At 39.4% G+C, this 17,641-nt stretch overlaps 1 protein-coding gene across 1 annotated transcript in view; it reads left to right on the top strand.

Annotated features, from left to right (window-relative positions):
* The window catches only part of LOC115380181 (inactive dipeptidyl peptidase 10-like), a 57,813-nt gene that overhangs the window by 29,362 nt on the left and 10,810 nt on the right, over window positions 1-17,641 (top strand). Inside the window, exons 7-17 of the mRNA XM_030081269.1 lie at window positions 5,923-5,975; window positions 6,326-6,407; window positions 8,897-9,017; window positions 10,179-10,333; window positions 13,516-13,613; window positions 13,737-13,860; window positions 13,956-13,994; window positions 14,354-14,461; window positions 14,995-15,086; window positions 15,169-15,216; window positions 16,010-16,131. Of these exons, the coding sequence (XP_029937129.1) occupies window positions 5,923-5,975; window positions 6,326-6,407; window positions 8,897-9,017; window positions 10,179-10,333; window positions 13,516-13,613; window positions 13,737-13,860; window positions 13,956-13,994; window positions 14,354-14,461; window positions 14,995-15,086; window positions 15,169-15,216; window positions 16,010-16,131 (1,042 nt within the window). The remainder of the gene's footprint in view (window positions 1-5,922; window positions 5,976-6,325; window positions 6,408-8,896; window positions 9,018-10,178; window positions 10,334-13,515; window positions 13,614-13,736; window positions 13,861-13,955; window positions 13,995-14,353; window positions 14,462-14,994; window positions 15,087-15,168; window positions 15,217-16,009; window positions 16,132-17,641) is intronic.

Genomic DNA, 17,641 nt, shown 5'->3' with positions numbered 1-17,641 from the left:
TAAACCAGGTAACTGTCCAACTTAGCTGCCCTGTCCAGTGCACTTCAAGCTAACAAGTATGAGCAAGTTCAGCTGCAAGCTGCCTTCTCCCTCTTTATCAAAGTTACTTCTGATACATAAAAAATAAAACACAACCCCTATAGTTAAAATATGAGTAAATATTGCTCGTCAACATGTTGTTGTTGACAGGGTTAACCCCCTAACCCTCCAATTGCCTGTCAGTCACCTACTGATTTTGAGGGTATGTCAGGTGCTTCCCTCATCAATGTGGTTCAGCTATAAACGACATATTATGCATGGCCCCAAGCTTCATGGTTCATTTGTGGCAATGGCATATAGACCTTATTAATTATAACAAAATAACAGATAAGGACTTATGCTCCCCTATCATGAGAGTCATCTGCATTTATTTGCATACAAAGAGGATTGTCTTCAAGAGGCCTGACATTGGCTCCAGTGGATCACAGGCACAGTAAAAAGAATTACATTATTCCTCTTGCCTGTTCTTGCCTGTGGTCCACAGGCAAGAACCTGCTGGCTGGCCCAGACTGGAGGCTGGAAATAAGGGGTGATTGTACCTTTGCTGTCAGGCCCCCTCTGCTCTGGAGCAATCAGCCTGAGGATCCCAGGCCGGCTAAATCACTGTCTTCTTTTAAATGGCTTCTTAAAATTTACCAAAAAGTCCTCTCATAATTATGGCTTTTATTTTAAATTATGTTTTTTTGTTTGTTTGTTTGTTTGTTTGTTTTTTTGATGTTGTATCTATGTTTTATTGTTTGATTCCTTGTTGTTTTTGTTTTTTTCACTGCACTTTATATTTTATTCATGTCAGCTTTTCGCATCTGATTTCATTCTGTTTTATGTTATTTCACTTTTTTCGATTTTATGTAAAACACTTTGTAACATAAGTGCCCTATAGATGTATTACTATCATTATTGCAAGTGGCACCTGAACCCTATTAACCCTTTCCTGTACATTCCTGTACATTTTGTCAGTGGGTACAGAAATTTGGGGGCTGTGGTGTTGCTACAGGACTGCTGTGTGTGACATTTTCATGTTTCATGTAAGTTGGTAGTTGTGAAGAGAAATAAAACCAACCCAGTTGCCAGAATAAACAGTGGACCTTTTTACCTTTCGGCAAACCATGGATACATTCAGATGTTACATTTCTGAACCAGTTTCAAGGTCTCTTGACATTAAGTAACCTAATGTTATCTAACATTACCTTTAACCACTCTTGTTATGGTTAAGGTTAGGAAAAACTTGTGTTTAAGGTTCATAAACACAACCGAATGGTCACTAATATTAACCAGATAATGTTGTATAGTTAAAAATGAACTCTGCTCCTACTAAACATGGGAATCAGACTCCGGTCTGTCGAGTTAAAGTCATATCTTTGATTGAATAATCCACCACCCCACCTTCATCCTAATGCGGTCTTTGCACTACATTATGACAAACTGTATGAAACATATTTTTAATTCGGAAACAGGTATTTCAACATATCTGGAGTTTTCAGAAATGTAAAATTCCGACATTTTTTTCCCTGCTGACCAGGCTGAATAAAATGTACTATACCCTCTGTGGGGAACAAACTCGTTAGTGTTATTGTGTCTGACACTGGTGAAATCACTAGTTGTAAATTGTTTTACGTAGCAACAGCATATGTCTTCTCTGCTGTTACGTTTCATAATCTGATGGTCCACCTGATGGCCGCAGGAACATCTGAGTATCATTGAAGTAAGGTGTCTTGATAATGAGGTCTGTCTGGTTGATGGGATTGAGACAGCAGAGTTTGAAGGAGACTGGTGCTGATCTCCTCCTGAGATGGTCTGAGCAGATGTGTTCATCATCAAAGTGACAGCCTCAGTCTATGGAGAGTAATAGCCTGCCCCTGCACCACCGTCTCCACTTGTCTTATGAATTTATCATAATCGTCCTAGCTCTGTGCTGAAATATACTGCTGCCTCAATGGCTTCCATGGGATGTTTCCTAATGGTCAGAAGCCTTTTACGCGGATGTGCGACTTAATTTTTATTGGCATATTTACATCCTGATTACTGACACTGGGCCACATGGACAAGTTGTGCAAGTTTGGTTGCTCCAGTTAATAGCACAGAGTTTCCATTTATTCATTAAGAAATGCATGTAAATAAGGTTGTAGTGAAGCAAAGAGCACTGCACTGTGGTCTCGGAGTATAAGCCACTATTTTAGTGTCTTTAAAATACTACAGAGATGTTTTCTAATGGACTACCTTTTTCCTTTGGAGTCGTCTTAGTTTCCAAGCTTTAAATAGTCATTAAATGCCCCCTCAATACATCTCAGACCTATTTACTCCCTCCAAGCCTCGCCTGGCACAGCTATTCTGTGATTTCTTTATGCCATTTCACAACACGAAACACAGTGTGGGTGCTGTCAGATCCAAACCGCTTGGAAAAGTGGGGCAGCAACAGGCGTTTACAAAAATACATGGCAGGTGATTGGATCAAACATCAGTCATTATCTAACTATCCAATCAAACGAATGTCATACGGCTCACAGAGCTAAGCAGCTGAGCAGTGAGCATGTTGGTAACCATACCGCTAGCTTGTTAGCCTGTTGATACGCGATTCTTTCCTTTTTTCTAGGGAAAATCTATTGTTATGCCCTGTTGTTTCTGTAGCTCTCATGTCATTGTCACCTAAACCACATCTGTAGTCCCCCAAAGGACGCTAATTGGTCTGGTCGGACCAAATGCTTCAGTTGAAGAGTGGCCAGAGTGGACTGGTTTAATGACTTAAACTAATTTGATCTTGAAAGACCAGCTAACCAACTTCAGACCCATCCAATCCCTTTGTCTACAAAGGTGCTAGACGCCTTTGCTGCTTTTCATTAGTTGCTTAGTTTCCCCTCATTGACCTTCCTTGGTAACATGTAACAACATGGAGGCCATATTTTGCATCGCCTTAACTTGTGTTCGCTGCCTCATTCATTCCCTGCTTTGTTAAAAGTGCTTTATAAATAAATCGATATGATTTCATCACTTGATAACCATGTTTCATTTGCCTGACGGGAACGACAGCAGGCTCTCTGAATAGCTCATCGCTCTGTGCAAAGTCTTGTGACTCTGATCTTCTTTGCACTACAGTTATTGATGGATCAGAGAATGACGAATAAAAGGGTATCAAGCTTCTTTTGGAGAACAGGTTAAAGGTCAAAGTTAGACTATTTTCCTCGTAACTTTAGAATTTATGAAAGTATATTGTGGGAGTACTCTTGACGGTACAGTTGGAAGAAGGTGTGAATGCCGTAGCTGCTGTCTTACATAGCACTGATTGAGCTCAGGGGGTGATGTTCAGTATCTGTACTGTCAATGGAAAATGTCACTGCACTGTTCCACCACCTGTGAAAACTGACATTTGGAATATAAAAAATACTTCGAACATTATACATACTTTAAGACTTTGTACACACTGACCTTATCATATCGCATCCCTCACAGTCATCATACACCCCTTACTTTGTCAATTATTGTCCAATCAGCTCTCAGTGTTTGTTTTAACATACAAAGAGATGAGCAGGGTTATCTACATGGTACTGTGTCGTACTCTAAACAGGATGAAGCAACTGCAACAAATTTGCAAGCACTATTTGACTGAGCTCTGCTAAAAACACTGCTCACCTTTCCTCTCTGTGCCCTCACACCCAGCTTCAAACACACCAAGCTTGTCTAAAACTGTCTGTTACTTTGAGAGGCCTATCTCCAGATCTCCAAACATCCTCTCCTCTCATGTGTCACCCGTTGCTGACAGCCTTATCAAGGAGTCATCACAGAGCTGTCAACGATCAGGGGTATCCGCTGAGTGCTGTTGACATCTTTTTTGAAGAAGAGGAACACGAAGAGGAAGAAGAAGGGTCCAGTTACAATGCAATCTGTTCTTTTTTGTGTTCTTTTCCTGGAGAATTCTCTTGTGCAGTGGAGAGCGGAGTCCAAATTAGGAGTGAAGGCTGGGTTGTTGGTAGATCAGCCAAGCAGACTCCATTCCATGCACAATTGAGCTTTTGTTAAGGGGAATGGAGTGGCTCTACAGTATTTATCATATTGCTCTGGGGTGAGCTTACTGTAATATTGTTATGCTAATGATCCATCTGATTAGAATGCAGAGGCACTCAGGTATTGAACCATTATAACAACAAATGCTGATATAAAAGCTTTGTGAGTGGATTTCTTTGTACGGGCAAAATTATTACAGGCTAAAAGTGGTGAGGTGGGTTTTGTGAAAATATATGGTGCAACAGAGTGAAAGTGGTATTAATGTTTATATGGAAAGTGACATATTTGGGAAAAATGCACAGGAATCATAAGCTGGAATACAGATTAAAGACAAAATAAAACTATAAATTTTACAAATCTCAAATAGGCCCCCTAGCTGCTATACTGTATGTTGAGTTTCTACCGTGTAATCATTGCCTTAAGCTCAGTGAGGAATCTAGCATAGCGAATTAGTAATGATGAATTACCCATTAACAGCCTGAAGTGTGCAAGCAGTTAGGTGACAACTTGAGGCTTCTTTGCTTGCTCAGGGCTTCAACTTTGAATCAGTCACTGAGACTTTGTTTGTGATATATATTTAATACTTATGCTTGTTGTACCATGTGAGACTACCTTTTGGTTAAAAAAACAAAAAAAAAAAAAACAAGAAATGACTGAATGTAAAATGTATGTATGTCAAATATGCGATATGCAGGCTATCAAAGCTTATATTCCTACACTTATAGGAAAAATCCACCCTCAGCACTTCCTCGCTGCTAAAAAAAAAAAAAAAAAAAAAAAAAAAAAAGTTTCTTTCCTTGCATTCCTCGGGCCTTTTGTCTTTTTTGATGGTGCATTTTTCACATTACTGCAGATAACCGCCCAAATGTGACATCATATCAAGATATTTCCAGCCTAGCTACAGTAGCGTTTGATCACAGAGCGTTTCTCAGCGACCTAAAACATCAGCAGCTCCCGTCAGGTTTTGATGTCAGGCCCTCAGAATCAAAGAGCAAGGGCTTCAACCGTAATACGGGGAAAAATCCGTCACAGAAGAGGCAGAGAAACTAGTTTCTTCAAGTATAGTCTCAATTGGCCAGAATACTACGCAGCCATAGTCTGCATCTTTGCTGATTTGTTTTTTGTTTTTTGGTAATTTAACCAATGGTAATTTCGTCATTTTAACATGGAATATTTACTATGTTCTCCCAGTTGAAGTAAACTAGAAGTGTTGGTGTTTATATGTCAGATGCTGCAACGTCCACCAATCAAATATGACCACAGCTGCATCCCATAGGTGGTCCATATAAACAGATCTGATGCTCACCATCCTGCTTACTCTCATTCTGCTGTATTGAATTGCTTCCTGCTATTACTGGCTTTGACCGCAGTATTTTAACTCACACCGCCTACCCTCCCCCCCTTTAGCACTCTGGAATTTGTTCTACACTATATTGGCTTAATTCATCTATTATATTGCCATTATAATTAAGTGATGTTCATCTCTCAGGCTCGGTCCCATACACGGGGAGGTTTGGATGCTCTCCGAGCCAAAACCGTGTCGCGCTTGCATATATTTGTTCTTTGAGCACGTCGGGGGCAGAGCCACACAGCCAAACTCGACCGTATTACCATTTGTTTCAATAAATGGTTTTATTTTATGACGAGGGTGTGCTGACTGAACAGCAAATTACAACAATTCATCACAAAACAAATTCCAGAATGCTTTGAAAGTCACATATTGGTAAAATATTGCTGGGCAAGAGTGTACAAAGGTGGATTTTGCCTTCATAAATCTCCTTGTTTATGCTGGCTCTTGTTTTCATGCTGTATTATCATTAGAAAAGATCTGTTTATGGTGCAGATGCACTTGAAAATGACTGTGTTTTTCTGGTGATTGGGCTTTAGGTGTACCAGCACTCTTTCTTGGCTTCATACTTGATCTACAACTTGCATACCAGGTGAGTGAGCAAAGACTTAAAGATTAAAAAAACAAAACAACAGTACATACAGTATTATGTTTTGAGAGTGATGCTATCGAATTATGACAAATGTGTAAATAGACTGGTGTTATACAGCTCGGCATCACAGTTAACCACAGACATCACAATATGTCTCCAGAGGATTTATATTTAGGAGATGATCAGATTTCATTACTGTGTACAATATATTTGGAGTTGCAGTCTAAAGGGAATGCAGATGCATTTATACTCTATTTGAACTGAATGTAAATCTTTTGTCTTTGCAACTGTTCAAATGTGTTGTGTGCAGTGGGCAATGTCTAATAGGTGTTTCAATGTCCTTGTGACAGAGAGGTGCGGGAGCTAAACCCTCCAGAGGTGTCAGATTCAGTGCTCCAGTTCGCCTCCTGGGGTGTTCATGGCCAACAGCTGGTGAGTTTTCTGCTGGGTCAGATCAGGGCAACTCAGTGGAAGGACAAATTAATGGAAAGTTTAGAATGTGTTCACCACCCTTGATGCAATAGCATGTGTTCAGCCTAGTGGATAATTGAATCATGCCAAGTTGGGTAGTACTTATTATATGTAATAAAAATTGTGTTTGTTTGTTTGTTTCTTTCTTTTTTTTCTTTTTTTTTTTTTAAAACCTTTAGCAAGTATATAGAGCACCACGATGAGCTGAATATAGCTTTACAGATACTCAAAATGTCCTGATCATTGGATCCTCATGGATCATTTCCCCCATTTCCCCCCATACAATTGTTTTTTTTTTTTTTTTTTTTTTTTTCAGGGTTTGTTTTAACAAGCCTGCAATGCCAGATGGGAAGCAATTGCCATATTTGACAATATAAAGAGTGCCAGAAAGTTTAGACAATCACTATCATTTTGGTTGACAGTCTGTGGTTAACAACTTATGTGACTCCATTTGAATTGCCCTGATGAATTAACCTATCTGGTGCACCAGGCAGATCAAATAAACAACAAAAATTAGTTGTAAATACCATGCAGTTTCAAGTTGTTGATGGCAATTTGAATGGTGCTTTTAATTTTACCTCCTCTACTTTATTCAAAAGTCTAAATTGCAATGGGAGACAGCACCAAGGAAATATATTTGCATTTGAAGACTTATCAAAGCAGACCACATCGCTGAAACCTGAACATTGTTCTACTGTGCAAATATGCAGCTCCTCCTCAGGAGAGGCGATAAGCAGAGCACATTTAATTTTGGCCTATAGGTCTCCTCGTCCTGATCAACCTACAGTGTACTCTGTTTTTTCTGCAGCACTGATTGAAGTAAAACATTCATAATTCCTCAGTAAGAACTCAGTCTTTGGTAAAAATCCTCAAGCTGGATATCAGTAAGTAGCCAAGAAACAATAAGGGGACAACCTCTGCAATATTGCTTGAACTCTGCTGTAGAGAAATGGCAATAAGTTTTTTATGCAGTGCCTGAAACAAAGTTTTACCTCAAACAAAGCATGGAAATAAACTCCAGTTACAAAAAAATATATCATAGATAATGCTGTATCATATATAATAGAGTTATAACTAGGCTCTTTCATGTTTGGTAAAAGCAGGAAAGGTTTATAAAGGAGTTGCAGCTGGAAACAAATTCTGTTTTGGTCCATTTTCACACTTCAAATGGCTTGCTACATGCAAAAACTTTAAAATTGATGTTAAATTGCACCGCTTATATAAAATTATGATTAGTATAATACATTATATCAAATCCCCTCTGCTCTGAGGTGAATGCTGATCAAATTTTTATTTTTTTATTTTTTATTTATTTATTTATTTATTTTTGGTCATGAATAAAAAGACAGTCCCCTAAAACAATTATTCTGAAGAAAAACCAGAGACGGTAACACTAATCAAGCTGTTGCTGGAAGACATGTTGGGCTACCAAACCTCTCGGTGTGAGTAATGCTGCCACTGTCAGAGTTTTAAGCACGGAATAATCAGTCCATTATTTCCTCCAGTGTAGACAAGGAATGTAATTAACCATTTGATAGCATATTTATCTACTTTCCTCAGTATTTATACCTGCCCCCAGTGGAATCCGTTTCCCAGAAAGCCCTACAGCAGTGTGTCACACTGCTAATGACAAAGTAGTCTTCATTATTCATGAGCTTCCCCTGCATATTTGTCTGTGTTATCTCTACAGATGAGCTTATTATTCATGACCACTCTCTGAATATGCATTTCTGTCAGTGTGCATGTTCTCACTGTGCTATCAGTTCACTACATTTCCTCAATTTGTTCAGTGGTGATGTTGAAAAATGATGTCCATGTGAACATATTTCATAATCACCTGAGTCCTTGAAAAAAAAGAAAAGAAAAAAATCTTCTCTTATTCCTTTTTTTCCCATTTCAAGGCTTACAGTCTAAAAATAGATCACAAGTGGCACGAATGCAGATATTTGAAGTGAAAAGCAGTGGCCCTTATTTAGCAAGTTTTCAATGTGACATATTATGTCTCATTCATATGCAATCTAGATCAGTGAACTAAGCCTGCTGGAAAGGCACAAAAAAGTTGACACAGAAATATTATCTCCCCAATCACTGTGTTCTCTATAGAATCTACACCTTTGCACTTCGTCCTATCTTCTCTCTCATTTTCTCTCCATACAGAACGCTGCTCATTGAGTTCATGTTGAATATCCCACTTAAAGGCCATTTGAATTAAAGGGGTGTCAAACTAATTGTGTCTCTGTGTGTGTGTGTGTGTGTGTGTGTGTGTGTGTGTGTGTGTGTGTGTGTGTGTGTGTGTATGAAAATGTTCCATACATGAGGCATATGTCCACATGAAAGGTGTGTATACAACAGAGAATATTTGTGCCGCACATTTTGCTGTGAGGCTCTTTGCAAATGAAAACCTATGCATGTTCACAAAGCAGATAATTAGTTTTATTTTGCTCCCACAGATGTATATATTTGAAAACAACATTTACTACCAAACAGATGTTCAAAGCAGCTCTTGGAGGCTCACATCTTCTGGACAGGAAGGAATCATCTTTAATGGCATTTCTGACTGGCTCTACGAAGGTAAGAGCGAGGCGGCTGAGGCGCAAAATCTGGCGTAATGAAGCCGCTTGAAATGCACAACAAGTCAGTAACTACCTTTAGTACCTTCCATTCTTCCAGCTGGAGAAAATATGCAAAATACCAGGAGTATTTCTGGTTGAAATTGCTTTAGCTTAAAAATATTCATATTTCTAAAACATCAACCAAGACTTGGTAAAGTCTGCAGCAAAGCAAAGGAACTGAAGTTTACAAGTTTATGAGCCCCTCCAACATTACTGAGATCTAAAACAGAGCCACTATTTCCATGAATCCACATATCATCACGGTCCATCTGACATTAAATTATTCAGCCACAGATCAAATTACACTATTTTAATTCTTATATTATTCTAATAATTCAATAATCATTAGAAACAAAGAAACAGAAACATTACATTACATTACATTAGAAACAGAAACATTTCATATTTGGTTATTTACAGCATGCATTATCTGTATACAGAGAGAAGGTGATGGCTGATAAATTGTCTGTATGATTCCTGTTTAATTTACAGTCCTGCTGTATTGAGGGTTATATATTACTACTTTTTCACGATGAAAATACAGTATCAGCAGCTTAATTTTTCATAAATTTCCCACTGTGGATGATTTCCCTTCATGGTGCTGCTTTTTTTTTTATTATTATTCTGTTAATTACCAGATATTTACGAGAAAATAAGTTGGTAACAAAAAAACGTACTTACCGAGAAATTTAGAAACCTGTTTGGAATGCTGATTGTATGATACTGTCAGAGACTGGATAATCACTATCTACTACATAAATTGTTGTTTCTTGCAGGTGATTACCAAGTGACAAATACATTTTTAAACAAAAAATCCTCACTAGGAAATTGCCTGGAAACTAGATTGCAAGTACTAAAGGAGTAGCTGTTAAGTTTGGATTAAGTTACGCTTTTAAAATGGTGTGAACACCAGATAGCGATACAGCAAGATGGTGAGAGAGTACAAAATATAAATAACAAGTGAACTGTATTTCTGTCTGGGCTTGCCTATGAAGCACTTAGCTTTATTAAATTAAATATATCCATCAGCCATTAATCCACACATTAAAGATTCACATGGCTTCAGAATAAAACTCTTGGTTCCAGTGGCTGTCTGAGTTGTTCTGTCTTGGTTTTACAGAGGAGGTGCTGCACACCCAGGTGGCCCACTGGTGGTCGCCTGATGGCTCCAGACTGGCCTACTTGACCATCAACGACACCCTGGTCCCCAACATGTTCCTGCCTCGCTTCACGGGCTCCCTGTATCCCAGGGGAAAACAGTACCCTTACCCAAAGGTGCGACTTGGGGTTAGAGAATTACTGTAATTCTAACCAGCATGTCTAACTTGTATAACAAATCAAAAACCCTGTCATTTTTGGTCAATCAGGTCATATACTGTATATAAATTGATGATCAGTGGAACAAATTCGAAAATCAGATGGCAAGAACAAATGTTTAGCAGACAATTATTTACACTGTTTATGCTATATCACACCCAAAATGAGAAGTATCATGACTCAGCAGATGAAATGGGACAAAAGCACTGTTATAGAACCAGACTTCCAATCAGTATCAGTGCTGGAAAAATTATATTACAAAGGATCTGGATCAGCAGAATAATTGCTAGAATAATTAGCCCCAATTGAAATCCAAGTGTCTCCATCATCTTATGTTATAATATTATTAGTTTTGAGCAGTGGTGGAAAGAGTACTACAAACTGCTACTCAAGTAGAAGTACTGTTACTCTGCTGATATTTGACTTAGACAGAAGTAGAAGTACTGCCATGAAAACCTATTGTAGTAAAAGGGTTGATTGAAGTGAGGACCCTGTAGACTCAGCTGACAAATGTGGAATAAGCCGATAATGTGATCACTGAGTCTAGACAGTTTTCATCATTATTCCCCTTTTTTCCACACTTATTCCACATTTAGCCAGTTGAGTCTAAATGGTCCTCTCTTCCATTGACCATCAGCAGTTTTTCATTGTGCAACTTTTATTGTGAAGTCTGGAAATGATAAAACAAAATACAACCGACAACATAGAAGCAGCTTCCTCTTCTCATCTTTGCCGAGTGAGCTTTTATTGTGAAAGGTTCCAAGATCAGTCATTGATTATTTGTTCTCTGTAATGGATACAATTTAAAATATGGTGAAGTATACAATAATAAATAAATACATAAATACTCAACTGCAGTAACATGAGTAAATGTAATTAGTTACCTCTGGTTGTGAGGAGGTGTGTATCAAGAGATATAGCTTCATCATATCACAGAGGTGCTATGAATAATACAATAACTGCACAGACCCCTGGCTTTAGCTTTTTCATGAACGTTAGTGAATCTTTTTCTTGTTTTATTCATGTCAACACCGACCTGCTCCCTTTGAAGAGGGATGGCGGCGATGATTGTAGGGATCTTTGGCACAGGGAGGGAAAAGGAGTGTAATATGCTTTAGTAAGGCAGAGTTAGCAGAGCTCCATCCCCTGATGTGGGGCTTAGTGTACCAAATGCCTTTTAGGCAGGAACAGGGGTAGTGGAGGAAGGAGGTGATAGGGGGTGTGAAGCAGAGGACAAGCTCATTTGTTGATTCAGACCCACCAGAAAGACGGACTGGGGAGACAGCATGATATGTCCATAGGAGGGCATCTAATTAATAGAACATTGCATTTGATCTTAGGCCTACCCACACAGTGCATGACACTGTACACACACTCACACACAGTGATAATGTTGCTGATATCCTTGAGCAGGGTCAGTGTTGTAATACTGTGTAAATGAGGGAGGGATTTAATTGCCCCCCTTCTTCCGTTTTTCTTTAAATAACATTGTTGCAGCGCAGTACTCGGCCAGATATTTGACTCTTCTGCATCATCTATATCAGCATGCCCTCTGTGATCTGATAAGGAGCAATAAAGGGGGCAGGATGATGATGCGGCTACGTTTAGGGGCACAGCCGAGTTCCGTTGGCATCACCGCAGTACCCATAATTGAATAAAGAACACCCTCAAGGGTATTATTGCTTCTTATTATAAGGCTTTGTTGACTACTCTTCTGACTGGCTGATGGAGGAATCCTGAGGTATATTATTTGTGCCTAACAGACTGCAGCTTCACATAACGTTGATGCTTTTTACATCTAATCACATCATCCTGTAGATAAGCAGTCCGCTCCCCTTTGTTAAAGGTGCACTATGCAAAATTGCCAAAGGTCTATTGAAGTGAGGACCGTACAGACTGAACCGATGAAAAAGTAAGATAAGCACATATTTTGATGGTTGAATCTACATGATTCTCACTGATTAAGTATGTGCTTATTCTACTGTTTTTGAGGGTTGAATCTAAACTGTCCACTCCTCAGTCAGCTCTCTGCAGTTTTGCAAAGTGCGCACTAAATGTCTAATTGGATTAATTAGTGAGACCTTGTGCCATAAAGACTTTACTTATTGATGACTGCAGACAAATGCCTGGCTAATTTATATTAGAGACATGCAACATTTTCCAAACAAGAATTTTAATTTATTCAGAGACCGTGAAACTGCACATGAAACTGATGGCTGGTTAGGTGCTCAAAAGCAGTCATACCAGATTTATTAAGTTGCTATGGTTACAGCTGTGCAGTCCATGGATCCTAACATTAGATGATTTGCAGTCCTGTTAAAGTGTTTTATGGCAGAAGCTTGTAAACCGTAGCTCATAACAAAATATTTTTGAATCAGCGTTTTGTGTTAAATGATTTATGACTTCACTAAATAGCTAAATAGCTGGATGTACATGAATGAATACTGTCTTATTTTTGTTTGTTTGTTTTTTCTTCATAATAGTGGCACAGCACATGCACATGCAGGTAAAAAAAAAGAGGGAGAAAAGAGACAAGAGTGATCAATGACTGACTCCGCAGTTACCGCTAGTGATAGTCACCAGTTCACATTTGAAGCATCTCTTTGATCAGTCAGATTGCTTGGCTGAAACTACCTGTCATAGAATATGGAGCAACTGGCCATCATTAAAATAGAGCTATTCTAAGAAGATATTACACCACCAAAACAGTAGTGGGTGAAGGATTTAACGGGGCAGGAAGAATAAGCAATAAAAAATAAGCAAGCATAAGTGTGGATAGATACTGTCATCATTGTGATAGGATATGCCATACTTTATGAAATTTCTCTCGTCATGTAGACTAATGAGCTTCTATTTGTGAGGAAGGCGCAAGTGAAGGAAAACAACTGGCTGGCCCCAGGGGTTGCACATTATACAGCATCACAGTTTGTTCTCTACTTGTTTCATATTGTCATTATATTTTCAGTTAAAGTGCTACTGGCAATGCTCAATATGACAGCCTATAAAAATAGAAAACTAATCTGGCATATTATTCAGTGTGCATTGTTATCGGTGCAGTGCATGCAGTGCACCATGACTTTTATGTGGAATTTGAGTAGGTCTGCGAATGTAATAGTAGATTTGTTTTGCTTTGGCTCCAGATGGGTCAAACCAATCCGACTGTTAAACTCTACGTCGTCACCTTAGATGGAAGCTCCCAAATGACTGAACTGCAACCTCCGGACAGTTTTGAGAAGAGGTATCTGTTAAACACCTTCGGCAGAAAAAAAACAAAACAAAAAACAAACAAAAAAAAAAACAATACACTGATTTTTCCAACTTAGACATAATGTGCTCTAAGGTGTTTTTTCCCTATGCTTAGTGAGTATTACATCACCATGGTGAAATGGGTGACAGAGGAGGCATTGGCAGTGCGCTGGGTGAATCGAGCTCAAAACATGTCAATCCTGTCACTGTGTAATGCTACCACAGCTGAGTGTGTAAAGGTGAGTAACTTACAGTACCCTTAATCATTTTCTACCTCCATCAGTGGCTTAAGTGATTAATATAATTTGCATTGACTTGTATCTTTTCAATTCAGAAACATGTGATGACGTCAGAGAAGTGGCTTGATCGTCAGGTGAGAGCTTCAGCCCAGTTCTTTAGCTCAAGCAGGCAAGTCAAGTATGGCAGAACAACAAAAACACAATTTAATTGAAACTTGGCTTTATCAACAAACCAAAATGTAATCAGCATGGAATAAAAAGGGTTCAGCCAACAAATCAGCTAATGGCTCATTAGTGTTATCTGTTGAAATTAATGTATAGGGTTGCTCTGAGAAATTCCATGATGCTTTCAGCCCATTTTTCATGCATTTTAGCTGTGTGTCCTTAGTGGGTTTCTCTGGGATTAAGTTCTTCTTTTATTGTTCCACAAGGCAACAAGGGGAGAGCATTTTCTGAATGTTTGCTGTGTGTTTGTTGTTTGTGTTTCCTTTAGAATGAGGAGCCAGTTTTTTCCAAGGATGGCACAGTGTTCTTCATCACCATGCCCCTGAAACACGGTGGACGCGGGGCATTCAACCACATCACCATGATATCCAACCAGGTAAAAAATATTGTCAGCTATTATTAAAGCTGTTAAATCCTGTTGCTGTCTAAAGGAAACTGGCAGAACTGCTTACATTTATCACTTCTCTGTTCCCTTATTTCCCCCCACTGCCTATTGGACTGTTAGGCTTCCAATTATGTATACGGCTCATGTGATCCCATTCATTTTGAGACCTCATCATTTTGGATTGTATCCAAACTCCATTTCCTGAAACACTGGAGAATTAAGAATATATTCATAAATTAAGGAGAGTGCAGCACAGTCCATGCACTGAAGGCATTAGGAGATCTGCCAGTTTGGTTCAGTTTCTGCTGAGATAATAAGCTGTAACACAGATTTTAAGGCTGGATGGAAAGTTGTGTCTAGGCACAATAGAAAACCTGATAACACCAGTGCCACCCTTGAAGGCCATGTTGGGTGTGAGATGGGGCATGAAAGGTCACATTTTTAAAAGTTTTCAGTGGAACTACGAGGTGTTATGTCAGGTATTGTTGCTCTGTGTTTTTGTATTGTGTCTCGTGCTCCTCCAGTCCCAGGGTCAAGAGGTCAACCTTCGCCACCTGACCTCAGGAAGTTGGGAAGTCTCTCAGGTCCTGGCTTATGACCAGAGCACAAACTTGGTGTAAGCATGAGTTACAGATACCACACATTCTGACTCAGTTAACAACTATCTCAAATAATAGGTACGTTTTGTTTTTATATAGGTATTTCCTAAGTACAGAGGGTGATGCAACCCAGAGACAATTGTACAGGTAAAGTATGGATTTCACTTAAATATAATATAGAAATACAGGAAGTAGCAACATACTTAAAAGCACTAAAAAATAAAAGAAAAACTGACATAAATAGTCTTCAGAATACCTTTGGTGTGTGTTCAAGTGTCGGGTGTTGGAGTTCAACACCGTTCCTCTATGATAAATTACAGTATTTGGTGTTTTTGTTGAGGACGGTGGAAACTTGTCTCAGGCGCCGCTCTAGAGCCTCGTCTAAGTGTTCAGCTGAGTTGATATCTGCTGACCGAGTTGGCCACGGTTTATGGCTTCCATCACTTTCACACTCGTCAAACAATTCAGTGACCACTTGTGCTCTGTGGATGGGAACACTGTCGTCTCAGAAGAGCCCACTCCCATCAGACTAGAAATGTTTCACAGCAGGATGAAAGCGATAACTCAGAATGGCACTAAATTTAATATGATGGATGGATTTGTATTTGATAACAGAATGGTTTCATTCCTGTTTACCTTGCCCTTTGATATGGACTGAAGCCGTATCAGAGAAGTAGTGAAGTGAAACAGCAGCTTTCATGGTATTTGAGAAAAAGTTGAAGAGATTACAGAAATAAACATGTATGTCTGTTATTACATTACATATATATATACATGCAGAGTTCACGGCTGTAACTTTAATATATTTTGTTTGGCAGAGTGTATCTTTTATTTTGGCTGTTACCTGTGGGCTTCACATAAACAGATTGTGTCTCAAATGTTGTAAATCCTGTCACATAGATTTCTGTTGTCTTCATACTTCATTGTCTTCCTGAAACAGGGTCTCCACTGTGGATCCATTTCAGAGAGAATGCCTCTCCTGCTCCCTCTTCAAACCACAGTGCACCTACTACGACGCTATCCTCAGCCCAGACTATCACCATGTTCTGCTGAACTGTAGAGGTAATGCCTCATTACAGACAAAATTATAATCACATTCCTGCACATTCCATCTGATAGGCAGATATCAAGGCAATTACAGTAATATCATCACTGGTTTACAAAAAAGCTTTGAGTGCCGTGTTCATTTTGGTGCTGTAATAGCAGGAAAATGCACGTGTGTTGAAAGATTTAACCTGTGTTTTGCCACTGAGGCATCCAAAACATTCTAATTTCTTGCAGGTTTGATTATGTCTTCACTATTCCCTTCTGATATATGTATATAGCTTAGTATATACACTATATGGACAAAAGTATTGGACCACCTACACAGAATACCTACAGGAGCTTTTCTGACATCCATTCTAAATCCATAGGCATTAATATGGAGTTTGCCCCAATTTGCAACTAGAACAGCTTCCACTTTTCTGGGAAGGCGCTCTACAAGATTTTGGAGTGTGTCTGTGGGAATTTTTGTCCATTCATCTAGAGGAGCATCTGTGAAGTCAGATACTGGCTTGCAGTCTCCGTTCTAGTTGATCCCAAAGGTGGGTTGAGGTTCAGGTCAGGACCCTGTGCAGGCCAGTTAAGTTCTTCCACACCAAACTCAGCCAGCCATGTCTTTATGAAGCTGCTTTGTGCACTGGGGCTCAGTCATGCTGGAACAGAAAAGGGCCGTCCTCAAACTGTTACCACAAAGTCAGAGGCAGGGAACGTTCTCCCGGCATTCACCAAACCCAGACTCGTCCATCAGACCACCAGATAGAGAAGCGTGATTTGTCACTCCACAGAACATGTTTCCACCAGTCCAGAGTCTAGTGGCGGCATGCTTTACACCGCGCCATCTATGCCATGAAGCTCCCAGCACTTTCTGTGCTGATGTTGATGCCAGAGGAGGTTTGAAGCTCTGCAGTTACTGAGTCAGCAGAGCATCGGCCACTTTTACGCACTATGAGCCTCAGCGCTCAGCGAGGTGCTGTGGTTTCTAAACACTTCCACTTTGCAATAATACCACTTACAGTTGATGGTGGAATGTCTAGGAGGGAAGAAATTTCACAGACTGACTTGTTTCAGCGGTGACATCCTATTACATTACTATTAGAGCACCACGCTGGAATTCAGTGAGCTCTTTAGAATGAGCCATTCTTTCACAAATGTTTGTAAAGGCAGACTGCATGGCTAACTGCTGGATTTTATACACCTGTGGCAATCGGACTGAATTAATCACCTGTATTTATTGATTAATTGTCCCAATAGTTTGGTCCAGATAATGCATATAGCTTAACCTAGGCTTAGTTCACACATAGATTTTAAGTGCTGTCAGGAAACTTGTTGTGTGTAAGTGTAACGGCACATCTAAAAAAAATGCATCTAGTAAAACATAGGAGTTTTGTGGAGCTTTCAAACCTCCACAAAACAGGTGGCACAATGGTAGCGGCTAGCTACCTTTTTAAAAAGATATGTTTCAGTGCAAAGACTAAAACAAAACAAACAAACACACACACGCACAATTGGTGTGTGTGTGTGTGTGTGT

The sequence above is a fragment of the Myripristis murdjan genome, chromosome 21 (assembly GCF_902150065.1).
Source record: "Myripristis murdjan chromosome 21, fMyrMur1.1, whole genome shotgun sequence".
NCBI classification, from domain to species: domain Eukaryota; kingdom Metazoa; phylum Chordata; class Actinopteri; order Holocentriformes; family Holocentridae; genus Myripristis; species Myripristis murdjan.
The sequence above is the reverse complement of the archived record's forward strand: the minus strand, read 5'-3'. Positions and strand labels throughout refer to the sequence as shown.